General features: G+C 39.9%; 1 protein-coding gene across 6 annotated transcripts in view; it reads right to left on the minus strand.

Annotated features, from left to right (window-relative positions):
• Positions 1-1,614: 1,614 nt before the first annotated feature.
• The window catches only part of EPN1 (epsin 1), a 181,236-nt gene continuing 159,970 nt past the window's right edge, over positions 1,615-22,880 (minus strand). For 4 of the 6 annotated variants that reach the window (XM_053452583.1, XM_053452582.1, XM_053452581.1 and 1 more), the window contains 3 exons: positions 20,083-20,229; positions 6,443-6,676; positions 1,615-3,020 (listed from right to left, as the gene is read on the minus strand). In XM_053452583.1, the coding sequence (XP_053308558.1) occupies positions 2,656-3,020; positions 6,443-6,676; positions 20,083-20,229 (746 nt within the window). In that variant the 3' untranslated portion in view covers positions 1,615-2,655. The remainder of the gene's footprint in view (positions 3,021-6,442; positions 6,677-20,082; positions 20,230-22,880) is intronic. The other 2 variants (XM_053452580.1, XM_053452584.1) reach the window with 2 other exon arrangements.

The following is a 22,880-nucleotide window of genomic DNA, read 5'->3' on the forward strand; positions in this document are numbered from 1 at the left end:
GTGGCATGCATAAAAACGTATAAGTGCATAGAAGGTGTTGAGCAAATAATAATACTGTCATAAGGAAGTGGAGGATCAGGTACACAAAAAATAAAACAGTGCACCTCATGCAAATTGTACACATCATATACAATCTAGTATAATTTCTATCAGTCCTTTTAGTTTGAAACACACACACTCGTGTCCTTTGTAACCCATTGCCACAACATCCGGTGATACAAGCTGCAGTAGAACCACTGCAAAGTCTCACAATTATGCGGATGCCAAAGCTGTAAAAATTCTAAGCTTCAAAGCTGTTTTTGGGATATTATGGGGTCAGTGTTGGAGCATGCACATGACACATCTATGCTTATGGAACAGCGCTGTACACCGTTGCAGAATTCAAATGGAAACGTATGCGAAAACCACTATCTTTTGTGTTGTGTGAACACTACAGCATAAGTCATGCCAATATGCTACTACCATGAAGCCCCTGGTTGTTTAGTGTATGTATAAACTGAAAACATGCATGTTCCAAAAACATGCATGTCAGGCAGTGAAAAAAACCACCTTTTTCCAACTGCCAAAAGAAGGTAATGTGTAGACTGTGGCATGAAACACACCATTAAGCCCCAAGAAATATACCTAAGCTTTCCTAGTTTTCAAACATATTTATTACTAACATACTTGGTCATATTCTGGGCAAAAATCTCTTCCAGTTGGCCTGTGAATAATGGAAAGGACAAAAGATGATGACAATGTTTTGCAGTAAAAATGTTGCATAAAAGGTGTCAAGATGCCCGTAGAAAGTTCAACTCACAGAATACCAAATTTGAAAAACTCCTAATTTGAAATCAGTAATGCGTATCATTTAATATTTTAGTATAGTACTTTACATTAATTTTTATTCAATAAATTGAGGTTTTTATGCTGAAAAAATTACAATGTAGTGGTCTAAAACAAAGTAATCTACTTGCTAAAATAATGTAATCATGAAGGAAAAGGCTAATAGAAATGTGTTCCCATTTTATTTTATTTAAACAGTTGGTATTACTGAAGAGGCAAAGATTTTCTAGAAACTGGAAAAAACCATAGCAATACAATCCATGTATTAAATGGCTATCTGTATTACATATTTGAGTTCTAATAGGAAAGTAAATCAATGTAATATATGTAGTGAGATTAATTTTAATAAAATAATAAAAAAAATCAAGATTATTCTCCACAACAAATTTGAAAAAACACACACGTGTGTGTGTGTACGTGTGTGTGTGTAAAATGTTTGAAACCTTCAGCCCTTGCCATGATCGGAATGATCACACACCACAGTATAAAGACAAAAAATTAAATTTGATTAAACTGAAAGATAGTCTTTTCGGATTAAGTATTTCAGTCAACACTTGGAGCATTTACCAAGACCATAAATTATAATCGTGGACTGAAACACTGACTATGGTGATACATGGCTATGTTACTACCATAAACGTTTCCTCTATGTTTTATATTTCTGTATCCCAGCACTTGGAGTTTTGCAGTGACAAGAATTCCTGGATAAATGTTTTTTTTTTTTTTTAATGTGCCAAAGTACCTATGGGAGAGGGTTTTTTTTTTTTTTTTTTTAAAGTTTATTAAAAATTGGTTAAGACTTTTTTTGGATAACATCTGATGTTAAATGTAGATGCCATTTTGTTTTAAAATATGTTTAAGCAAATGTTATTTTGCATATCGGATAAGAAAATATATAATGGCACTATAAAGTTTCAAAAGTGACTCAAGCTAGGAGGAAACAACTGGCCAGCATATATTTAAATATGTGGCTAATTATTATTGAGAAATAACGATGACTGAAAATTACATTGACATTATCAATGTACAAAGAATGTACAGCAATCTGCATATGCAATTTTTATAGTTAGGCCTGCTTTTTCAGTGGTTTTACTTTCTTGGCCTGGGTGACAAAATTATACTTTTTGAGAGCACAAAAAAAAAGCACACAGTAAATAAGGATTTGTTACCAGAAATGATCTTGGTAAATAATCTTGCTGTTTATATGAGGTCAGGTGTAGTAGGTGAAGCTCTGTCACTATTTTAAAGAATGTAGTGGGACCAGAAAGATTAATAGCCATGCTAAGAGAAAAATATGGTGGGGGCCCCTAAAAGAAGACAAAGAATACATAACTTTAATTAGATCCAAAAACAGAATAGAATAATAATGACAATAAACACTTAAAAGCTATCCTAAAAAGGGAACCATACCCAAGACTAATATAAACGAATGCTAGTAGATACTGTCTGACGTGCTGTGAGGTTTTGCATGTTTCACTAAGTTAGGGTGCTGGCTAAAATTAATTGTGCAGTGAATTAGGGGAACACTGGTATATTGTTTCTTTTTGGTAATGTTTGCTTCCACCAGAGAACATCAGACGATATCTATTAAGACAAGCCTGCAGTTAAACTTAGATGTTTTTGGGTAGGATACCCTCCTTTACAAAGACTGTATATTGTGTTTTACTTTTGTTGTTATTTGGGTCTAATAAAAGTTACGTTTAAGGGACACATTTGGTTTTTCCATGTAAATAAGACGCCATTAATGTGGGACTTTTTCTGGTAGTATTAGATAGTATTCTTGATTTATATCTCCTGTTATCACACCTAAAAATCATCTTATGACTTTACTTATAATAGGAATGGGTTAGTAGTAGTAGGCGTTACAGCTTGTGTTGATAAATTTGGGACAAGTGGCTTTGTAACCAAATGCTGTGGCATCATTGTAGACAAACTGACTGCAGGTACACCAGGAGCCACTGCAGCAACTGGCAAGCCAGTCACAGACTGCAATCCAACCACTTGTGATGCACTTGATAGAGGGATTCCAGGAGCAATGGGAGGCACAGAACTAAATGGAATAGTTGCAGGCGTTTGGATTGCTGGTGTTACAGGCTGTCCTAATGTCATCACAGGGCTACAACGAAGTTGGTTCAAAGTAAGAGAAGATTGTTGAGTGGGCTGGAATGGATTTGTCGTGGTAGTATTGATGGAACCTGGGAGAAACACACAGAAGAGGCAAAAATGATTACAAAAATACCCCAAACCTTTACATATTACAGAACAAACAAACAAACAATATAGTTATGCTAGATGTTATAGCAAGAGATCTGCTTTAAAACATTCCATGCCATTTTGAAAGGGGCAAACGTAAACTCTTTTGGCTCTAGAGGTCTGGAGGGGTGTGTGTGTATATATATATATATATATATATATATATATACACACACACACATACATATATACACACACATACACACAATGTATGGACAAAAGTATTGGGACACCTGACCATTACACCAACAGGAACTGTTATGACATTGCATTCTAAATACAGACATAAATATGTAGTTGATCCCCCTCTTTGCAGCTATAACAGCCTATTCATCCAGTAGAGCATTTGTGAGGTCAGGCACTGATGTTGGATGAGAAGGCCTGGGTTGCAATCTCTGTTTCAGTTCATCCTAAAGGTGTTTAATGGGTTTGAGGTCATGGTTCTGTGTGGCCCAGTCATGTTCTTTCACACCAAACTCATCAGCCCATGTATGTATAGACCTTGTTTTCTACACGAGGGGCACAGTCATGCTGGAATAGAAAAGGGCCTTCCCCAAGCTGTTCCCCACAAAGTTGAAAGACTGCAGTTGTCCAAGACGTCTTTGTATGATGTGCCATTAACATTACACTTTACGAGAACTAAGGGGCCTAGCACGAAACCTGAAAAACAGCCCCAGACCATTGTGCTTCATCCACCAAAGCTTGCAGCAGGCACTATGCATTAGGTAGCATTCTCTTGGCATCCCTATGTGATCAGGATGGGCCAAACGGTTCTTATCTGCCAACACATTCTATGTATCTATGTGAGTGATAAAAGAAAGAAACATATCTTTACCTTCTGAAGAAAGAAAAATAATATTTAAAGACATAAAAGTGAGTTACAATATACAAAGTAAAACATGTATAAATTACCCTAACCTATTCTTCCCACTGGAATGACAAAAAAGCCAATTTTTTATTTATTTTTTATTATTTGAAAGTGTGGTATTACGGTTTGAGTGATGTAGCTGAAACTTTTTTTGTTGTTCAAAATAAAATGGTAAAAATGTTTACAAATTTACCCATCATTTTTCTATTATGTTTCCATAAAAAAGTTCTATATATACGAATAGAAAAAGTTTCTCGTTAACTTATCTTTTCTTCCTGATCATTATTTTACCTAGAAGACCTTGCTTATGATCCGTAACATTTATGGCCCTCAGCCCTGTAGCTGTCATAATATACACATCAATACATGCAGATTACACACGTAAGATACACATATCACAGGGTAGGTACAAATAAAATGGGATTAATTTCTAATTATACTAAAGAAAAAATATCTGTAGGAAAAAAAAAACTTTTGGAAGTATTTTTCACCCTTGATGAGCTGCTTCTGAGAGCTACTTCCACCATCATCAGCCTTTTGCCTGAATTAAAGGTATTCATAAAAATGTTTGTCTCCTAATTTGTTATTATTATAGAGGAGGGTTAATTATTATTTATTTTTTTTATTTAGCCCCATCAAATTCCGTAGTACTGTACAATTGGTAGACAAGACAATGTGAAACAGGTGAGGAGGAGCCCTGCTCAAACAAGCTCACAATCTAGAGCGAGTTAATATTGGCAGTTTACTCAATGCATAAATGTTGTGGACCCTAAAGCACCACCATTTATGTGACTGGTTCCTGGGGCTACTTTGTCACTAGGTTAAAGTCTCTTTCCACTGGTGTAGAGTATCATATACAATAGTAATTGTGAGAAACTGGATTCTAACGCAGAACTGGCAGATGTATCGTCTCAGACTGTAAAAAATCTAGTTAAAAAAAGCTTGAAGCTGAAAAAGACTGGGAGGTAAAGACTGAGGGCTTAGTTAGCCATTAGTCTTGTCTTAGATTCTGAATAGCTTTATACATATCCCATGAATGTTTAGATTTCCTTACTCTACTGTATTAGCCTCTTTTCAGGCACTGTTTCTCCTACTTCTCTCTTCTCCAGTTGTCTTCAACCCACCAACAGTTCCATACATGGTGACAGAAAGGTCACCTGGTCTTTCTTAATCACATTTCAGAATGGCTCACATACTTCACCTACCCCTTCTCATCCTCCTTCAAGTAGGTTCCTACCAATCTGTAAAACTATCTACCCATTGCACTAAACTTTTTCGGGATTTTTTTTTTTTTAATCGATTTATGTATTCATTTCAGAATATGTGGTTAAACAATGATGTATAGTAGAGCGCAAATGATAAGTGGTAATACACAATATATATAGATTATGCACAAAATCGAAAAAAACAATAGGTAAAAGTGTACATGCGCTACAACACTCTGTGGGAATCCCACTCTCCCACACATCAACAAGATAAAAGACAGGTATTGGTGGTGCAACCCACCAACAGTGAGCGGAGCGACAGAAGTAAACTCACCCTCACCCCAATGGGTTATATAGAATAAATAACATGGAAAAAAAAAATAATAGTGCACTCTGTATGATAAAATATAGCAATTTTTTTTAAAAAAAATGTATAAAAAACTCACATTCTGATGAGTCAGACAAAGCCTGACTCAAATCATCAACGCCTGGTGTGATTCACCTGGTGAGCAACATCATAGAAAACGTGTGAGATGGGCGCACTGCAAGGTGCAAGTTGTGTTGTAAGGTGGTTGAGTGCCTGCATGCAAGTCTCACTTCACCAAGTACAATGCCAAGTGTTAGGTGTAAGCCAGTAGAACATTACCTGCCTGACTGCATTGGGTCAACTGTAAAGTTTGCAGGAGGAGAGATATTGGTACGGGGTGGTTTTTTTTCCAGTTCATCCCAAAACACTTTTGGGATGAACTGGAACAGAGATTGGGAGCCAGGCCTTCTCGTCCATCATCAGAGCCTGAGCTCACAAATGCTCCACTTGATGAATGAGCAAAAATTTCCACAGAAACAAAATCAGAAGAGTAGAAGCTGTTGTAGCTGCAAAAAGGGGGACCACCTACATATTAATGTCTATGTATTTAGAACGTGATGTCATAAAACTCCCTGTTGGTGTAATGGTTGGGTGTCCCAAAACTTTGTCCATATAGTGCAGGTGTGACAGGTGTCCAAATACTTTTAGACTTGTAGTGCATGTGAAACATTATCTACCAAGTTATGGTAACATGATTTAAATAAATTGCTTAATCTGAAGAACTTTGTAAAAATGCCCAAGAACAAGAAAAAAAAAGTTACTACCAGTCAACAAAAGATTTAATTTTTTTTAAGGTGGTCCAAGAGAAACACTGGGACAGCAGTGATTTTTTTTTTTTAATGAAAAAGACCCAGCGAATGTGATCACTCTGAAAAGTGATCACATGGCACCCCTGCATATTGTTTTTGCTACTCCGTGTCTTACCTGTGACAAGAAAAGGGTTAGATGTTTTCATGTTCTGTACAGTAGGCTTGGAGATCAAAGAGTCCAAATCTACCAGTGCAGCATTGGGCCCCAGGAAAGACTCTGGAGTTTTTCGAGTGGGTTTGGAGGAATCAGGCAATGCTTCATGAACTCCTGCCATGTCAAAGGCATCTGGGCTCTGGGATCCCAGAGAACAAGATATAGCAACTTCTCCAGCCAAGAGATCTAATTCGCCTGGTGTGAAGGAAAAGTGAATACAGATATAAGTTAAGTTTATTGAAACACATAAATAAAATAAAACTCAGATTTTCTTCAATATTATTCTCTATATGGTTATGTTTAGCATTGAACAGTTTTCGTTGAGACTTGTCCTTTAATCCGTTCAGTGCCAATCATGTATGCAATGTGTGGTTGGCAAAAAAGGATCACAGGAGCACTTCATTAGTAAAGAAAACAGTGTAGCTGCCAGCCAATATACTGACATGTATGCACAAAAACTGTGTGATCCAAGGTAACAGCCACACTATGGTGTTGCAGGTGGCCTCCCCACAGTCAAACCCCAACTCTGCATAACCCCATAAGGATGCAGGTATTTACAATTTATACTTTGACACAGTGTTTCATCATTATTGCTATATCCTTGTTCAACTGTAATTTCAATTACAATCTACTTGTCCCTCATGACAATACTTGTCCAGATGCAAAAAATAATTGTAATCAAAGCTGTTAATATGCATATGCTTGGTACCACTAAATCATTTGGTGTGTAATATGATACTTTGTTTTGCATACATTTATCCCCTATGCACCAGGCATATGTATTAACAGCCAAATAATATTATATTAAAGTTTTATTAATAACAATATGTTAGCAGATGTCAAACAGCATAACAGCACTCCTCACACAGAGCCCATAATCCTGAGGAGTTCACCTCATGAGTTTCTCCTCACATCCACTAAAATGCGGAAAATCTGCTCCCTGTACTACATCCTCCAAGCTCTGGTGCCCGCAGCCAGAAACAAAACAGGGCTGCGTGAGGACATTGCGCCGGGTATGATGTCACTTCACAGCGTGGGGGAAGAGGCTTCAGTGGCAAATGGAGGATATCCATAGGGCTGCAACTGATGATTATTTTAAAAGTCGATTAGTTGGCTGATATAAAGAAGGTCTGTGCGATGACAACCTGGCAGACAAACCTCTGCTGCTGCCGGCACTTTCGTCGGAGCTTCTATGACTGACACCAGTGCTCCATCATAGAAGCCCCGGCGGAAGTGTCGGGTAGCAGCGCAGGTTGTATGCGTGCATCGCAGCCCAGAGGCTGCCAGAGAAGAGAATCCAGGTCCCCTGCAGCGCGGGGATCTGGATCTTAGAGGTCAGATTATGAAACGAGGGGTATTTTTCCAGAGCATCTTATATGAATAGTGTAGTTGTTGCAGTCCTACATATGACTTGCCAATTCCCAGACTTGTGGGGCAGCGGGTGAATGTCTGTGCGATGCGTGCAGACAACTCCTGCTTCTGCCCGACACTTCCACGATGAAGCGCCAGAAGGTCATACGACGCAGTGCTACCCATGCAGTGGGACCTGAATCCTGCTGGCAAGCAGCAGGGCTAAGTGAAACAAAAACCATCTGGCCAACTGCATGTCCCGGGCGTCGGGTAATATGAATTGGGCATCCCCGATACGGTTGTTTTCAGATCAATATGTCCCACAGTTGGTGGGAAAAAACCCTCCACACATTTGACAAGAAAAGGGTAAGTTATATAAGAGCACTATATAAACCAATAAATAATTATTAATCTTGGATGTGAGATGCAACATTTTAACTCTCAAACCTCTCTGAAGTTTCAATCTTGAAATTTTTATCAGAGACTCAATGACACAAAGATTAATCAAATATAAGCTGCAAATAAACTAGGGTGAATTTTACCAAGACTATCATACTGCTGGTTTTCCTACCTAAAATTACCCACTTCCCAAAAAATCCCACAGCACTTAACTTACAAAACTTAGTAAACAAAAAAACTTCCTAACTAAACATTGATTTTTACAAATGATTGATTATGTGGGTTGATTCTTTAAAAACAAAAAAAAAATACACATATTATTGGATTCTGTTTTGGAACAATTTAGATTAGTAGGACCTTTTAAGGAAACTACAGCAGAGTTTATATTCTAGCCCTCAGGCAAAAGTGGTTGGTCCACTATTGGAATCTGATAATTTTCCAATTAAAAATGGAACCAGACAGGGGTGCCTCTTGGCACCCTTGCTTTATGTCCCTACAAAACATAATAAAATAGTTCTAATTCAGATCTCTTTTGGCAACGTCTTAACCCCTTAAACGACAAAGCCCATACATGTACAGGCTGCTGTTAAACAGCTGCATCGCCGCGTTTATGGAAGCCTCACAAGGAAAGCCCTCCCCTGAAGAAAAATGGCGCCCGGCTAAAATAGCTTAGGAAGCAATCGCTTCCAAAGCATAAACGGTGTTGCTGACATGCTTCGATAGAGGCATGTTGCAACACAACCCCGATAGCCTCGTGAATGCTCCGAATTGGGCGGCTTCAAAGATGTCCCAAATATGGGACGTGGGCACAGAGTGATCAGATGTCTAAATGGCAAAAAGATACACACCTCACAAAGGTGGTCTTTTACCTCCCAAATAACTTAACAAACCCATGCATGTGGGGCATCTCTGCGATCAGAAGACGTTTGCGGAACACATATTGGGGTGTTTGACACAGACATATACCAGGTGCGGTAAATTAATACCTGAATTGTTTACTACCATACACTTTGACAAAGGCTGGTGGTAGAATTAGTGCATGGAAAGGGTTAAAATACCAGCATGTCTAGCTTTCAAAAATATATGGTTTGGTGGGGTAAATTTAATTGGCCGGCATCAAAGATACCCAAAATAGCACAATGCGCTGAATGACCAGCTTTGGGGAAAAAATGGTTTTGAAAGAGCAAAACGCTACTGCTACTTATTGCCCCATAACGTGCAGCAAAAAGCAAAAAAAACAAACATAAAAACATTGGGTATTTCTAAACTCAGGACAAATAGTAGAATTTATTTAGCAGGTTTTTTCATTAGTTTTTGCAGATGAGTAAAAGAGAGAGTCATTTTTTAACAAAAAAATCACCATATTTTATCATTTTTTATAGTAAATTAGAGGATATGATAAAAATAACAGTATCTAAAGAAAGCCCCGTGTATCCTGGAAAAAACAATATATAATGTGTGTGGGTGCACAAAATGAGAAAGAAGAAAATTACAGCTAAACAGCAACACTGAAAAAAAGCCATTGTTCCAAAGTGTACTACGAGTAAGAAACTGTCTTGTCATTAAGGGGTTAAAGAAAAGGGTAATAATTTGGTGGTAATGTAGTAAACTTGACTCACTAAAAAAATCTCTTGAATAAGACATTTTCCCTGGATATAGAAAGGCCAAAATAGTTTTTGCTTCATATGAATCTTCCTACTAAAAACAAAATTCAGAAATTACTTTTTCATAGTTTTATGGCTGTAAAGATAACTATACCTAGAAATTGGGAAAAAAACTATATCCATTTCATGGTCAGAGGTAACGAATCAAATTTAATATCAATATAAATGGAATATGTTTTTTGCCTCCATTGGACAAATAAATACCATATTGGCTCGGATATAGGCCGCCCCCGTATATAGGCCGCACCCTAGAAGTTTTTTTCTTAAAAAAAAGCACCAAAAAAACATGCTGCCACTCTGTCTCCCCCCCCCCCGAGATATGCTGCCACTCTCCCCCCCTAGATATGCTGCCACTCTCCCCCCCCTAGATATGCTGCCACTGCCCCCCCCCCCCGACTTTCCGGAGCAGACTCCCAGGTGTCTTGCGGGGCCGGCGGGGACAGCTACGCAATACGCGTATACAACTTCCGGGGAAGTTGTATACGCGTCTTGCGTAGATGTCCCCCGTCGGCCCCGCAAGACACCCGGGAGTCTGCTCTGGTAAGTCTTGGGGGCAGAGGTAAAACGCATCGTGCGGACGGTCACCGGCGATGCGGGTAAACAACCTCCGCTGCCAGGACATCTGCACGATGTGCTTTAAAGCACATCGTGCAGACGTGCCAGCAGCGGGGGTTGTTTACCGTCCGCACGATGCGCTTAGACAACCTCCCTTGCCGGAACCCCCCGTGGAAAGTGCTTGCAGGGGAGGCTGTCTGAGCGTATCGGAGAGTAGGATGCAGGTCCCCTGCACCGCTGCGGGGGATCTGTATCCTAACCCCGCTGCCTGCCCGGCGCCCGGGACTCCAGGCGCTAGACCCAGAATATAGGCCGCACCCCCACTTTAAAAGTCTGTGGGGACTTGCATAGAGATCACAGTGTGATCGTGCAGGAAGATGGCAGGGAGGAGAAACACATGTTGAAACACAAAACTAAGGGAAAAAATGATTAGCGATTTAAAAAAATAAATAAATAAAGTGAGCTAACTGATGTCATTGTGACATCCCAAAAAGGACCTCTAACCATTAAAAAAGAAAATACAAAAAAACACAAAATATTAAAAGGTACCAAAAACGCCTGGAACTGAAGGGGTTAAAGATTTCAGCTTTTTTGCAGTTGAATTGTTCATGTTATAGGTCACATTAAAGGTGGAAAAAGTTCTTTACATGATTTATCTTTGTCTCACTCTTAAACATCACAAGAACCTGGCATTTTAACAGGGGAATGTAAACTTTTTATATCCACTGTATAGGGCAATACATGCAAGTAGCATTTTGTTATTTCAAAACCTGGTCATTCTGCTTCATGTGAGAACTTTGAAGCCAGCCAATACAATTTACCCCCATCAAACCATATGTTTTTGAAAACAAGACACCCCAAGGTATTTCAAATGTGGTATTTTAACCCTTTCCATGCACAAATTCTACTACCATCCTTTGTCAAACTTTGTAGTAATTTATTTTGTGTTTACCATCACACAAATTGTACTTCAGGTGTGAATTTACAGCTCCTGGTAAATATCACTGTCACACAACACCCCAATATGTGTTTAGCAACATCTCCCAAGTACAGTGATACCACCCATGCATGAGTTTCTCTGGTTGTTCATATTTTGTAGGGCTGCAAAAACTAATCGATAAAATCGATAATCGATAATGAAAATCGTTGCCAACGATGTGGTTGATGGGGTATTTAGGGTTAATTTAGGGGCAGTTGTGGTTGATGGGTCTTCAGGGTTAATTTAGGGGCAGTTGTGGTTGATGGGGTCTTCAGGGTTCATTTAGGGGCAGTTGTGGTTGATGGGGTCTTCAGGGTTAATTTAGGGGCAGTTATGGTTCATGGGGTCTTCAGGGTTCATTTAGGGGCAGTTGCGGTTAATGGGGTCTTCTCTTCAGGATTAATTTAATGCTGAGGACTGAGGGCTAATTTAATTAATTTAACATGGTTAACTTAAGGTGCAGTTAGAGGTAAAGAGGGGCAAACTAACGGGAATCTAAATCCTGGGGGCAGTGAAGATTAACCCTGTATTTATTTATAAAAGTATTGTGTCTGAACGAGTTTGCAAATCTATGAGTGCACTATGGCATATCAGGGGGGTATACGGCATACCTGGGGAGGACGGAGTGACATATCAGGGGGTATAAGGCATCCTGGTGTATATAAGGCATCCTGGTGTATATAAGGCATCCTGGTGTATATAAGGCATCCTGGTGTTTATAAGGCATCCTGGTGTTTATAAGGCATCCTGGTGTTTATAAGGCATCCTGGTGTTTATAAGGCATCCTGGTGTTTATAAGGCATCCTGGTGTTTATAAGGCATCCTGGTGTATATAAGGCATCCTGGGGTATATAAGGCATACTGGGGTATATAAGGCATATGTGGCAGTGTGGCAAGCCTGGACTCAAATGTGCATAAGTGGGGGGCAGGTTGGGAAATAAAAACAAGAAATGCATTTTTATCAAAGTTTTTTATTCTGCCATTTGTTTTTAACATCATCTGTTACTTTATTAAATTATTTTAAATAAATTAAAGACTTACATTTTTTTATCCGTTTAATGGAAAAAATAATCGGCCAACTAATCGATTATGAAAATAATAGTTAGTTGCAGCCCTAATATTTTGTACACATTTTTCTACCTTGGAACTTTGACATCTGGTCCTACTGCCCCCATGTCCTAAGCAGGCCATCTTTGAAGCAGGAAAATTCAATTTACCCCATCAAACCATATATAACTAGACACCCCAAGATATTTAAAATGTGGGTATTTTAGCCTTTTCCATGCATGAGATTCTACCACCAGGCCACATGTGAAATGCTCATAATTTAAATATAATAAGTTTGGGAAGATACAGCGTTAATTTTATTGCTCATAAAAATAAAAAAAATGAAAAAAAAATATTTTTTGAATTTTTTATGCATTTTGTTGGAACTAGATGGTTCGTCTGATGGTGACAACACAGCATAATTATTTCTAAATGTTACCACATTTTTATAATTTTTTTTTTTTTAAATGACAATATTTTACTAATCACATTGTTATTAGAAAGCTGGGCTGGATTTGACTTGCATGGTTGAATGCAGTACCTGTGTTCAACATGGAGGGAGCCAGAGTTCTCAGGAGTATCTGGGGGGATCCTCCTGAAAGCTTGTTTATTTTTTTGAAAAGGGCGCCGCCATCTCGCCAGAGAGCGGTCACAGTGCATCGTGGGGTGGGTGTTCGGTGTCATTGAATTCCTCCCTATCGAGGCGTTTCAGTGACACCATTGTAGCTTAGCAGGTGATCAACAATCAGATCTGCCACCATACAGGGTATGGCAGAGGTTGATGCCCCAGGGAGGGGTCACACGGGGCCCCTGATGCAGATATCAGTGTTGCGGAATGTCTCGACATCGAGGCATTACAGCAACACTGTTTAAGCAAAGAAAGCGATCGTACCAGGCATGTGTCGATGTCGAGACATTCAGCAACACTGAGATCGGCATCAGGGGCCACAACTGGCCCCTCCAAAAAAAAGCGCACTTAACAAATGTGGCCTTTTACCCCCTAAACAACCAAACTCATGCATGGGTGGTATCACTGTACTCAACAGATGTTGCTGAACACATATTGGGGTGTTTGACAGTGACATACACCAGAAGCTGTAAAGCCACACCTGAAGTACTATTTGTGTAAAATCAGTTCATAGAAATGGTCAAAATACCACCATTTGAAATACCCTGAGGTGTCTAGTTTTCAAAAATATTTGGTTCGATGGAGTAAATTGAATTAGCCAGCTTCAAAGATGGCACACTTAGGACATGGGGGCAATAGGACCAGATTCCAAAGTTCCAAGTAAAAAAATGCGCACTTTCCAAATGTGGCATTTTACCTCCCAAACAACATGACAAACCTGTGTTTGTCTCGGGAGATGTTGAACAGTTATTGGGGTGTCTGACAGGGGCATATACCAGGAGCTGTAAATCCATATCCGAAGTACAATGTGTGTGATAAACACAAAAATTACCACCAAAGTTTGACAAAGGGTGGTAGTAGAATTAGTGCATGGAAATGGTTAAAATGTCAGCATTTAAAATACCTAGGGGTGTCTAGTTTTTAAAAAAATATATGGTTTAATGGGGTAAATTTCATTGGCCAGCCAGATACCCGAAATAGCACATGGGGCAGAATGACCAGATGTGGAAAAATTGGTTTTGAAATAGGGAAACGCTACTTGTACTTATTGCTCAAAACAAAAAAAACTGAAAAACATTGGGTTTTCTAAACTCACGACAAATTGTAGAATGTATTTTTCAAATAAAATTTTTTTTCACCATATTTTTACAGGAAATTAAATATTTTAAAAAATGGTATTCGAAGAAAGCTCTTCTTGTTTGGGTTCACTAAATGGGAGAGGAGAAAATTACCGCTAAACACGAGAACCACAAAAGTGTTAAAACAGCCTTGGACCCCCCCCCAAAAAAAACAGCCAACCAGAGGATGTACCCCCCTGCGGGAGACGTGATGACTAGAGGGGTGAAGCTTTTGCAGGAGGAGGTCGAAGTTACTCCAGCCGGAGCCTAACTGAAACGCAACACTTTACTGGACCCCCCTTCCCTTATACTTACCACCATCGCCCCTTCTGACCATCCTGCGAAGATTGTCGCGATAGCCAAGCATGTCATGGGGAGAAATATTGTCCCTATGGGAGTGTTCGACATCTTAGAAGCGGCAAAACTGCTCGGCGGAGATACCAACACCTGAGTGGGCATGTGAAACCAGGGAGCTGAGAGTGTGATAAATCTCTAACTCAGATAACAGAAAACAAGTCTAAGAAGTAAGCTCATATAAAATGATTTAAAGCTATATTATACTGGTGGAATTAGATCCGAGGATCTCTGAGAAGACAAGGCTACTAACTTACGAACAGTGAGTTTTCTTTTTCTTTCTATTCTAGAAAGTATTTCTGATCTCTTCATGATTCCTATATGCTAATGTATCCTGGCAAATACATAACCGTGTCGAATGTGTTAACATAAAGAGAGAGAAAAGAAAAAAGGGAATGAAGGAGGAAAGGGAAGGAAATAAGAGAGGAACATTTTTAACAGAAAGCGCTGCTAACATATATTCCCATAAATTCATTAAACAATAGTACTATAAAAAAGTACAAAGGAAGAAAAAGGAAGTGTATAAAGGGCACAATAAGGCCAAGATGTCACAAAGAAGAGGCGCCGAAGAAGAAAAAAAAAAAAAAAAAGGAAGGAAGGAAGGAGAGGAAGAATGATCCGGATTGAAAAGATAAAAAAAAAATGGTCTCACTTTTCTTACCTATACTATTACCCAGAAGGGAAAGCAGCCGTGTATTCAGTCATGTGCGGATCAGCAGTTATCACAAATTAAACAAGAATTAAAAAAAAAAAAACATTTTGCTGGCATCAAAACAGATATAACCAATATAGGTGAACGCCTAAAAATAGTAGAGCAAAAAATTGAAAAGGTGGAGTTTGAACAAGATCACAGCAAAGACAACATAAAACTATTAGAAAACAAAATCTCTCTAATGGAAGATAAATTGGCTGATGCTGAAGATAGGGCCCGATGCAAAAACTTTCAAATTAAGAGGTCTAACAGAACAGATCAATGTGAAAGACTTAATTTCTACGCTTTTAATTTTGTTCCAAGACATGGGCATTAAGGAAGCGCAAAGTGAAAACATCATAGAAAGGGTGTATAGAACACCCAAACCAATATCAGAGTCCCCTAGAGACATTATTATACAATTGCTGACATTCCAGATCTGCCAAAAAGTTTATGCTGCCTCAAGATTGTATACTACAGAAGAAGAAAGACTGCATATTAGAATGCATATTATGATAAGTAACTTTCCAGATGAACTGATTATATATATATATATATATATATATATATATATATATAACCGTAACAAAAAAGGAAAACAGAAATGTAAATGAGGAGGAATTATAAAAAAGGTATGGTGTCGCTCCAAACGTTATCTCGGAATGTGAGATGCTCACAGGCCCTTAGAGCATTCGTCCCATAAAAAATGAAAGAGTGCTATACATCCAGTATCAACAATACGCTGCAGATGAATAGCAAAGGAGCACTTTTTCTGCCTGGGGTCAAGGTTGGGTTCTATTAACAAGTGGCACTTAGAAACTCTAACAATCTCCCAAAGAGTGTCACATCATACCACCCTGAAGTGCATATTAGCAACAACCACCCCCTACTCCCTGTTACAGCTGAAGTGAATCTAGGCTAGCTCTAATTTGGACCAAGAGAGATACCATCAGCTGGTTAACCATATAAAGCATATTTTTTCACAGGAGGACATTTTGATGGATAACGTAGGACATATGCTTAAGGGCGCTATGGCTTTTCACCGGCGCGGGGAACTCTGATCTCTGACAGACGGGGAAGGTCGCAGACAACCTCCGCTGCTAGCCACACCTCCTTCCGGCTGCAGCGTAAGTTGTCTACGCGGATCGCGTGGACGTCAACCCGCTGCCCCGGCATAAAGCAGGAAATTGGAAGCACTGGTGTGTGTGTGTGTGTGTGTGTGTTTGTGTGTGTGTGTTTGTGTGTGTGTGTTTGTGTGTGTGTGTTTGTTTGTGTGTGTGTGGGGGGGAGACAGAAGGAAGACTGCTGCCCCGGTAAGTGTGTGTGTGTGGGGGGGGGGGGGGGGGTTAAATGGGGGCATAGGGCATTTCTGGAGGCAGAGTGCTCTATGAAATGCCGTTTAACCCCCTTAACGCCACTCTGCCTCCTGAAATGCCGTATACCTCCCCTATATGCCACTCTGCCCCATAATATGCCTTTCAACCCCCTAAATGCCAGAGTGGCATAAAGGGGTATAATGCATTTCTGGAGGCAGAGTGGCACACAGGGGGTTAAAAGGCATATCATGGGGCACAGTGGCATATAGAGGGTTAAAAGGCATATCATGGGCCACAGTGCCATATTGGAGTGGCAAGCCTGGGGGCAGATGTGTGTAACTGGGGGGCAGGTTGGAAAATACAAGGAAATAAAAACAAAAAAATATTTTTCTCAAATCATAGCTCTTATTAAAAAATTTAATAGTTTACATGAATTAACATTTACTGGTAAAACTTTTTTCCTATAGGGTCATCTTATATTCTGGCTTTTTCTTTTTTTCCTAAATTAATATTCAGATTTTGGGGGGTCGTCTTATAATCGAGCAATTACGGTAAGTCAAATAAGTAAATAAGTACAGTAAACCATCTGTCACCAATTTCTGAAACAGATGTGGATGCCTGGCCTTTAAATAAACAGAATAGATTACAGTACTAGATTAAGGAGTTCTGGACCCTGGGGCACTTCTACAAAAAAGATCCCTTTTTCCTTTTGATCAGCTATTTTTCAACACAGATACAAGCACAAACTATTAATTGTTAATGTGAAATACAAAAACTGTTGCAAATTCCTCTACATTTGTTAATTATTTCATTAATATTAAATGTTGGCATCACCTTATATCCTACCTAATCTAAAGCTTGGTCACTATAGATTTGCAAACCATATTGCAACATAAGATAGGATGAGGGTAGCCTATGAAGTTCAATTTATTTGTGAAAGTGGATAGGATTGTGGCAAGAGGCACTAAATTCCGGTTTAAGAAACTCATATCGAGACATTTTGCAAAAAAACAAATTTGGGCACAACACAATGTAACAGCTACCACACAACAGTGTGTAAGAATAACTATGTAAGTAAGATCCTCTAAACTGACCTGCAATAAATGTCATTGTTGTCTGAGGCCTTCAACCTGTGACCTGTGTCACACATGCCAATGTAATATTGAAGGAGAGAAAAGGTTGGGCTGTGAGAGGGCTTTAGGCTACATTGTGTACTCACTCTTCCTGTCTAGATGCACAAGCATTCTGGGAGAGATGAGCAGACTGTGCATTGAATTTATTAGCTAATATCTATATCTATATCTCTCTCTATATATATCTATCTATTTATCTATATATATACACACACATATATATATATATATATATACACACACACACACACACACACACATCTATATATCTATCTATATATATATATATATATATATATATATATATATATATATATATATTAGGGCTGCAACTAACGATTATTTTAATAATCGATTAGTTGGCCGATTATTTTGTCGATTAATCGATTAATCGGATAAAAAAATACATTATTTTAAATTGAAGAAAAATTGCAATAAAAAACGTACAATTTACACTTTCATCTCTTTATTGCAATGGCCTCTCTCTATTCACCTTCTTATTTTACTGACATAATAATAAAAGCTACAAGAACCCAAACACGGTGTTTCTCAAACTAGGTTTTAATACAAAGTTATTAGTAAATATTAATTCATATGTTAACTATTTTTCATATTTAATAAAAACTGAGAAAAAAGCCTTGTTTAAATTTTTTTATTTACCAAACTGTCCCCAGTTATGCACATCTGACCCCCAGCTTGCCACTCTGCCCCCATATATGCCTTATCCCTCTTATATGCCAGATTCCACTGTGCCCCCTGATATGCCACTGTGCCCCTGATATGCCTTATACTCCTTATATGCCAGTGATATGCAACTGAGCCCCCTGATATACCTTTTACCACCAGATTTGTTTTATGCCCCCCTGATATGCCTAATATCGATGTCTTATACCCTCTATATGCCACTGAGCCCCCTGATATACCTTTTACCCTCAGATATGTTTATGCCCCCCTGATATGCCTAATATCCATATGCCTTATACCCCCTATATGCCCTAAAAATTCATAATACCCCCCATACACCACTCTGGCTCCCCCCCCATACACCACTCTGGCTCCTCCCCTCCCATACACCACTCTGGCTCCTCCCCCTCCCAAACACCACTCTGGCTCCTCCCCCTCTCATACTCCACTCTGCCTCCTCCCCCCTCCCATACACCACTCTGCCTCCTCCCCCGCCCATACATCACTTTGGCTCCTCCCCTCCCATACATCACTTTGCCTCCTCCCCCTCCCATATACCACTGCCTCCTCCCCTCCCATACATCACTTTGGGTCCTCCCCCTCCCATACTCCACTCTGGCTCCTCCCATACTCCACTCTGCCTCCTCCCATACATCACGTTGGCTCCTCCCCCTCCCATACATCACTTTGCCCCCTCCCCCCTCCCATACTCCACTCTGCCTCCTGTGAACCTCCGTTTCTGACAAGACACCAGGGAGCCGGGTAGAGAGGCAGAGTGGCGTATGAGAGGGGGAGGAGCCAGAGTGGTGTACTGGAGGGTGGCTCCCATACACCCCTCTGACTCCTCCCCCCTCCCATACACCGCTCTGCCTCTCTACCCGGCTCCGTTACTGAAGGCACTTTCACTGCAGCTTCATAGAAGCCACAGTGTAAGTGAAGGGCAGTAACGGAGTCTGTGCGATGCAGACCCTCACCGGATGACAGAGAGGATGATTCTCTGTCAGCCTGTGAGTGTCTGCATCGCACAGACAGACTCCGTTACTCACCTTCACTTACACTGAGGCTTCTATGAAGCTGCAGGAAAAGTGCCTTCAGTAACGGTGCCGGGTAGAGAGGCAGAGTGATGTATGGGAGGGGGGGGGGGGCAGATGGGAGGGGGAGAGAGACGGAAGTGAGAGACCGGCCGACAGTGAGGGGAATCCAGGTCTCCTGCAGCGTCGCGGGGGGTCTGGATTCCGGTGTTATAATCCGATCTCTGTTTGAGGTCGGATTATATAAGGAGAGGAGTTTTTCAGAGCATTTGCTCTGAAAAAAACCTCTTTTTATAATCGATAAAAATCGATCCGATTAATCGATAATGAAAATCGTTGACAACGATTTTCATTATCGATTATTATCGATTTTATCGATTAGTTGTTTCAGCCCTAATATATATATAATACATGACTGCTGTAGAGCTAGCCCATCTCTCCTAGTGCCTTACACTCCCTTACATAAATCCAGAGGTCACAGGAAGCAGAGTTTATAATAGCAGTGGAAGCTACTATAAATCAAGTCAGTACATGATGAGATGCTCAGATCCCCTTACCACTCTGGGGCCCTGGAGCAATGCCCCCTTGATTAATCCAGACCTGCCTGTATAGGATTCTACAGATATAACCAGAGTGTCAATCTACCACATACCCACACCTCCATTTGCACTTGGTTTCAAAGATGATCCTCTCCATGGGTCGGAAAAAGTAGAAGGTGCCCAAGGATCAGCATGGTGATTACCAGAATGTGTAACAGGAGAGCTATTAGGCCAAGGATCATTACTTGAAGCTGTTGCACCTGATGAAGATAATAAAAAAAACACAATTTAGTTAAACTGCAGATAAAACTGATCTCAAAAAGCTGCAAATAAAACTACAACTATATCTATATGCTCTTGGCACACCACTGAGCCACTGCCTCACTCCATCAGGGCTTGCTTCTTCCCACATGCTGACAAAGGTCTGTGCCCTTTTCCCTCAATAATATGTCATTTATAATAAGCAAGTCTAAAGAGAAAAAATACGTATGTATATAAATAGGCTCAAGTTTCAACCATGGACTAAAATATTAGACTAAAGATACATGTGTTTGTATATAAATGTGTGTGTGTTTGTATAATACATATAAATTTGTACGTACATGCATAAAATATTTACAAGCAGGGCCCTCTTTATCTAATGTATACATTGTCTTAGTTTTGTCATAACCTTTGACGTATGTACTGTAAAAACCCCCGTGTAAATTGTTGCTGCTACATAAAAGATAATAAATGAGGTGTATGCTGATGCAAGTGGGTAAACAAATGTAAATAGGTGTAATGGAAAACAGATTCTGAAAGAGTGAAAGAGTGTGTTTAAATGTTTGTGTAAACTCATGTAAGCTATATATAGACTCACTGGCCACTTTGAAGCGCTTGAACAAGTATACCTAATAAGGTATACCTGTTCAAGTGCTTCAAATAACTAATCAGCCAGTCACATTAAGGCATGTAGACATAGTCAAGACAACGTGCTGAAGTTCAAACCGAGCATCAGAATTGGGAAGAAAAGTGGATTTAAGTGACTTTGAATGTGGCATGGTTGATGGTGCCAGACAGGCTGGTCTGAGTGTTTCAGAAACTGCTGATCTACTGGGATTTTGACACACACACAAAAAAACATCTCTAGGGCTTACAGAGAATAGTCAGAAAAAGAGAAAGTATCCAGTGAGCTGCAGTTGTGTGGACAAAAATGCCTTGTTGATGTCAGAGGAGAATGGGCAGACTGGTTCGAGATGGCAGAAAGGTAACAGTAACTCAAATAAAGACTCTTTACAACCAAGGTATGCAGAATACCATCTCTGAACACACAACACGTCGAACCTTGAAGCAGATGGGCTACAGCAGCAGAAGACCAGGTGCCACACCCCTCAACTAAGAACAGGAAACAGAGGCTACAATTCACACAGGCTCACCAAAATTGGACAATGGAAGATCGGAACAACGTTGCCTGGTCTGATGAGTCTTGATTCCAGCTACCGCATTCAGATGGCAGGGCCAGACTTTGGTGTAAACATGAACCCATCCTGCCATATATCAACTGTTCAGGCTGGTGGTGTAATGGTGTGGGGGACATTTTCTTGGCGCACTTTGGGTCACTTAGTACTAATTGAGAATCCTCCAAATGCGACAGCCAACCCGAGTATTGTTGCTGACCATGTCCATCCCTTTAGGACCACAGTGTACCTATCTTCTGATGGCTACTTCCAGCAGAATAATGCACCATGACACAAAACTCACATCTCAAACTGATGTCTTGAACATGAAAATGAGTTTAATGGCCTCCACAGTGACCAGATCTCAATCCAATAGAGCACCTTTGTGATGTGTCGGAACGGGAGATTCGCATCATGGATGTGCAGCCTACAAATCTACACAACTGCGTGATTCCATCCATGTCCATATAGACCAAAATCTCTGAGGAATGTTTCCAGCACCTTGTAGAAACTAAGTCAACCGGTACTAACAAGGTGTACCTAATTAAAGTGGCGAGGGAGTGTATATCTATATACCTATATATATATATCTATCTATATCCATTTACTCACAAAGTCCATTGCACACCATTCCAAGTTTCCCAAAGCCTGGTGCTAGTAACCAGCAGTTTCCATATAAAGCACTTTCAAAGGATGGTCAGCACTCGAGGTCCTGACCATCCTTTGAAAGTGCTTTATCTATATATCTATACCTATCTATCTCTTACATTACACATGTACACACAAGAACGAGTACATACATACATAGTGTGGCAGGATGGCCGGATCAAAACAAGAAACTCCAAAATGTGGTTTATTGCAGCTTTGTATGGTCCACAGTGTTGCACTTCACAGTATAAATAAACCAAAACAAAAAACAAATCCTACTCCATCTTGGAGACTAACTATACAAGGTTCTTACCTCACTAACTAACCGGCCAGCTAATCCAGTCCCAGTCATAAAACCAATAGCAGCACAACACAGTGTTTTTGGACCGTCCCTTTTAATAACATCTGAGGGCCTCTGGCTTGACTGCCTCTCTGCCTGTTTCCAGACAACTAATGCCTCTAATGACCAACCTTTAAACAACAGGTTAATCGTTTCCACCTGACCTGTGCAGGTTAATCGTTTCCACCTGCTGACCTCCCAGCAATTAACCCCCTCATGCTGGGAATAATGAGCGTTCCAACCTGCTACTGATATACACAGACTGCGTTACCTTACATAGTAACATAGTTCATAAGGTTGAAAAAAGACCAAAGTCCATCAAGTTCAACCTATATACATAGTGTCCCTACTGTGTTGATCCAGAGGAAGGCAAAAAACCCTTATGAAGCAGATGCCAATTGCCCCATACCAGGGGGAAAATTCCTTCCCGACTCCAAATATGGCAATCAGAATAAATCCCTGGATCAACGTTCTGTCCCTATTAATC

This window comes from Spea bombifrons, chromosome 12, assembly GCF_027358695.1.
Source record: "Spea bombifrons isolate aSpeBom1 chromosome 12, aSpeBom1.2.pri, whole genome shotgun sequence".
NCBI lineage: Eukaryota > Metazoa > Chordata > Amphibia > Anura > Pelobatidae > Spea > Spea bombifrons.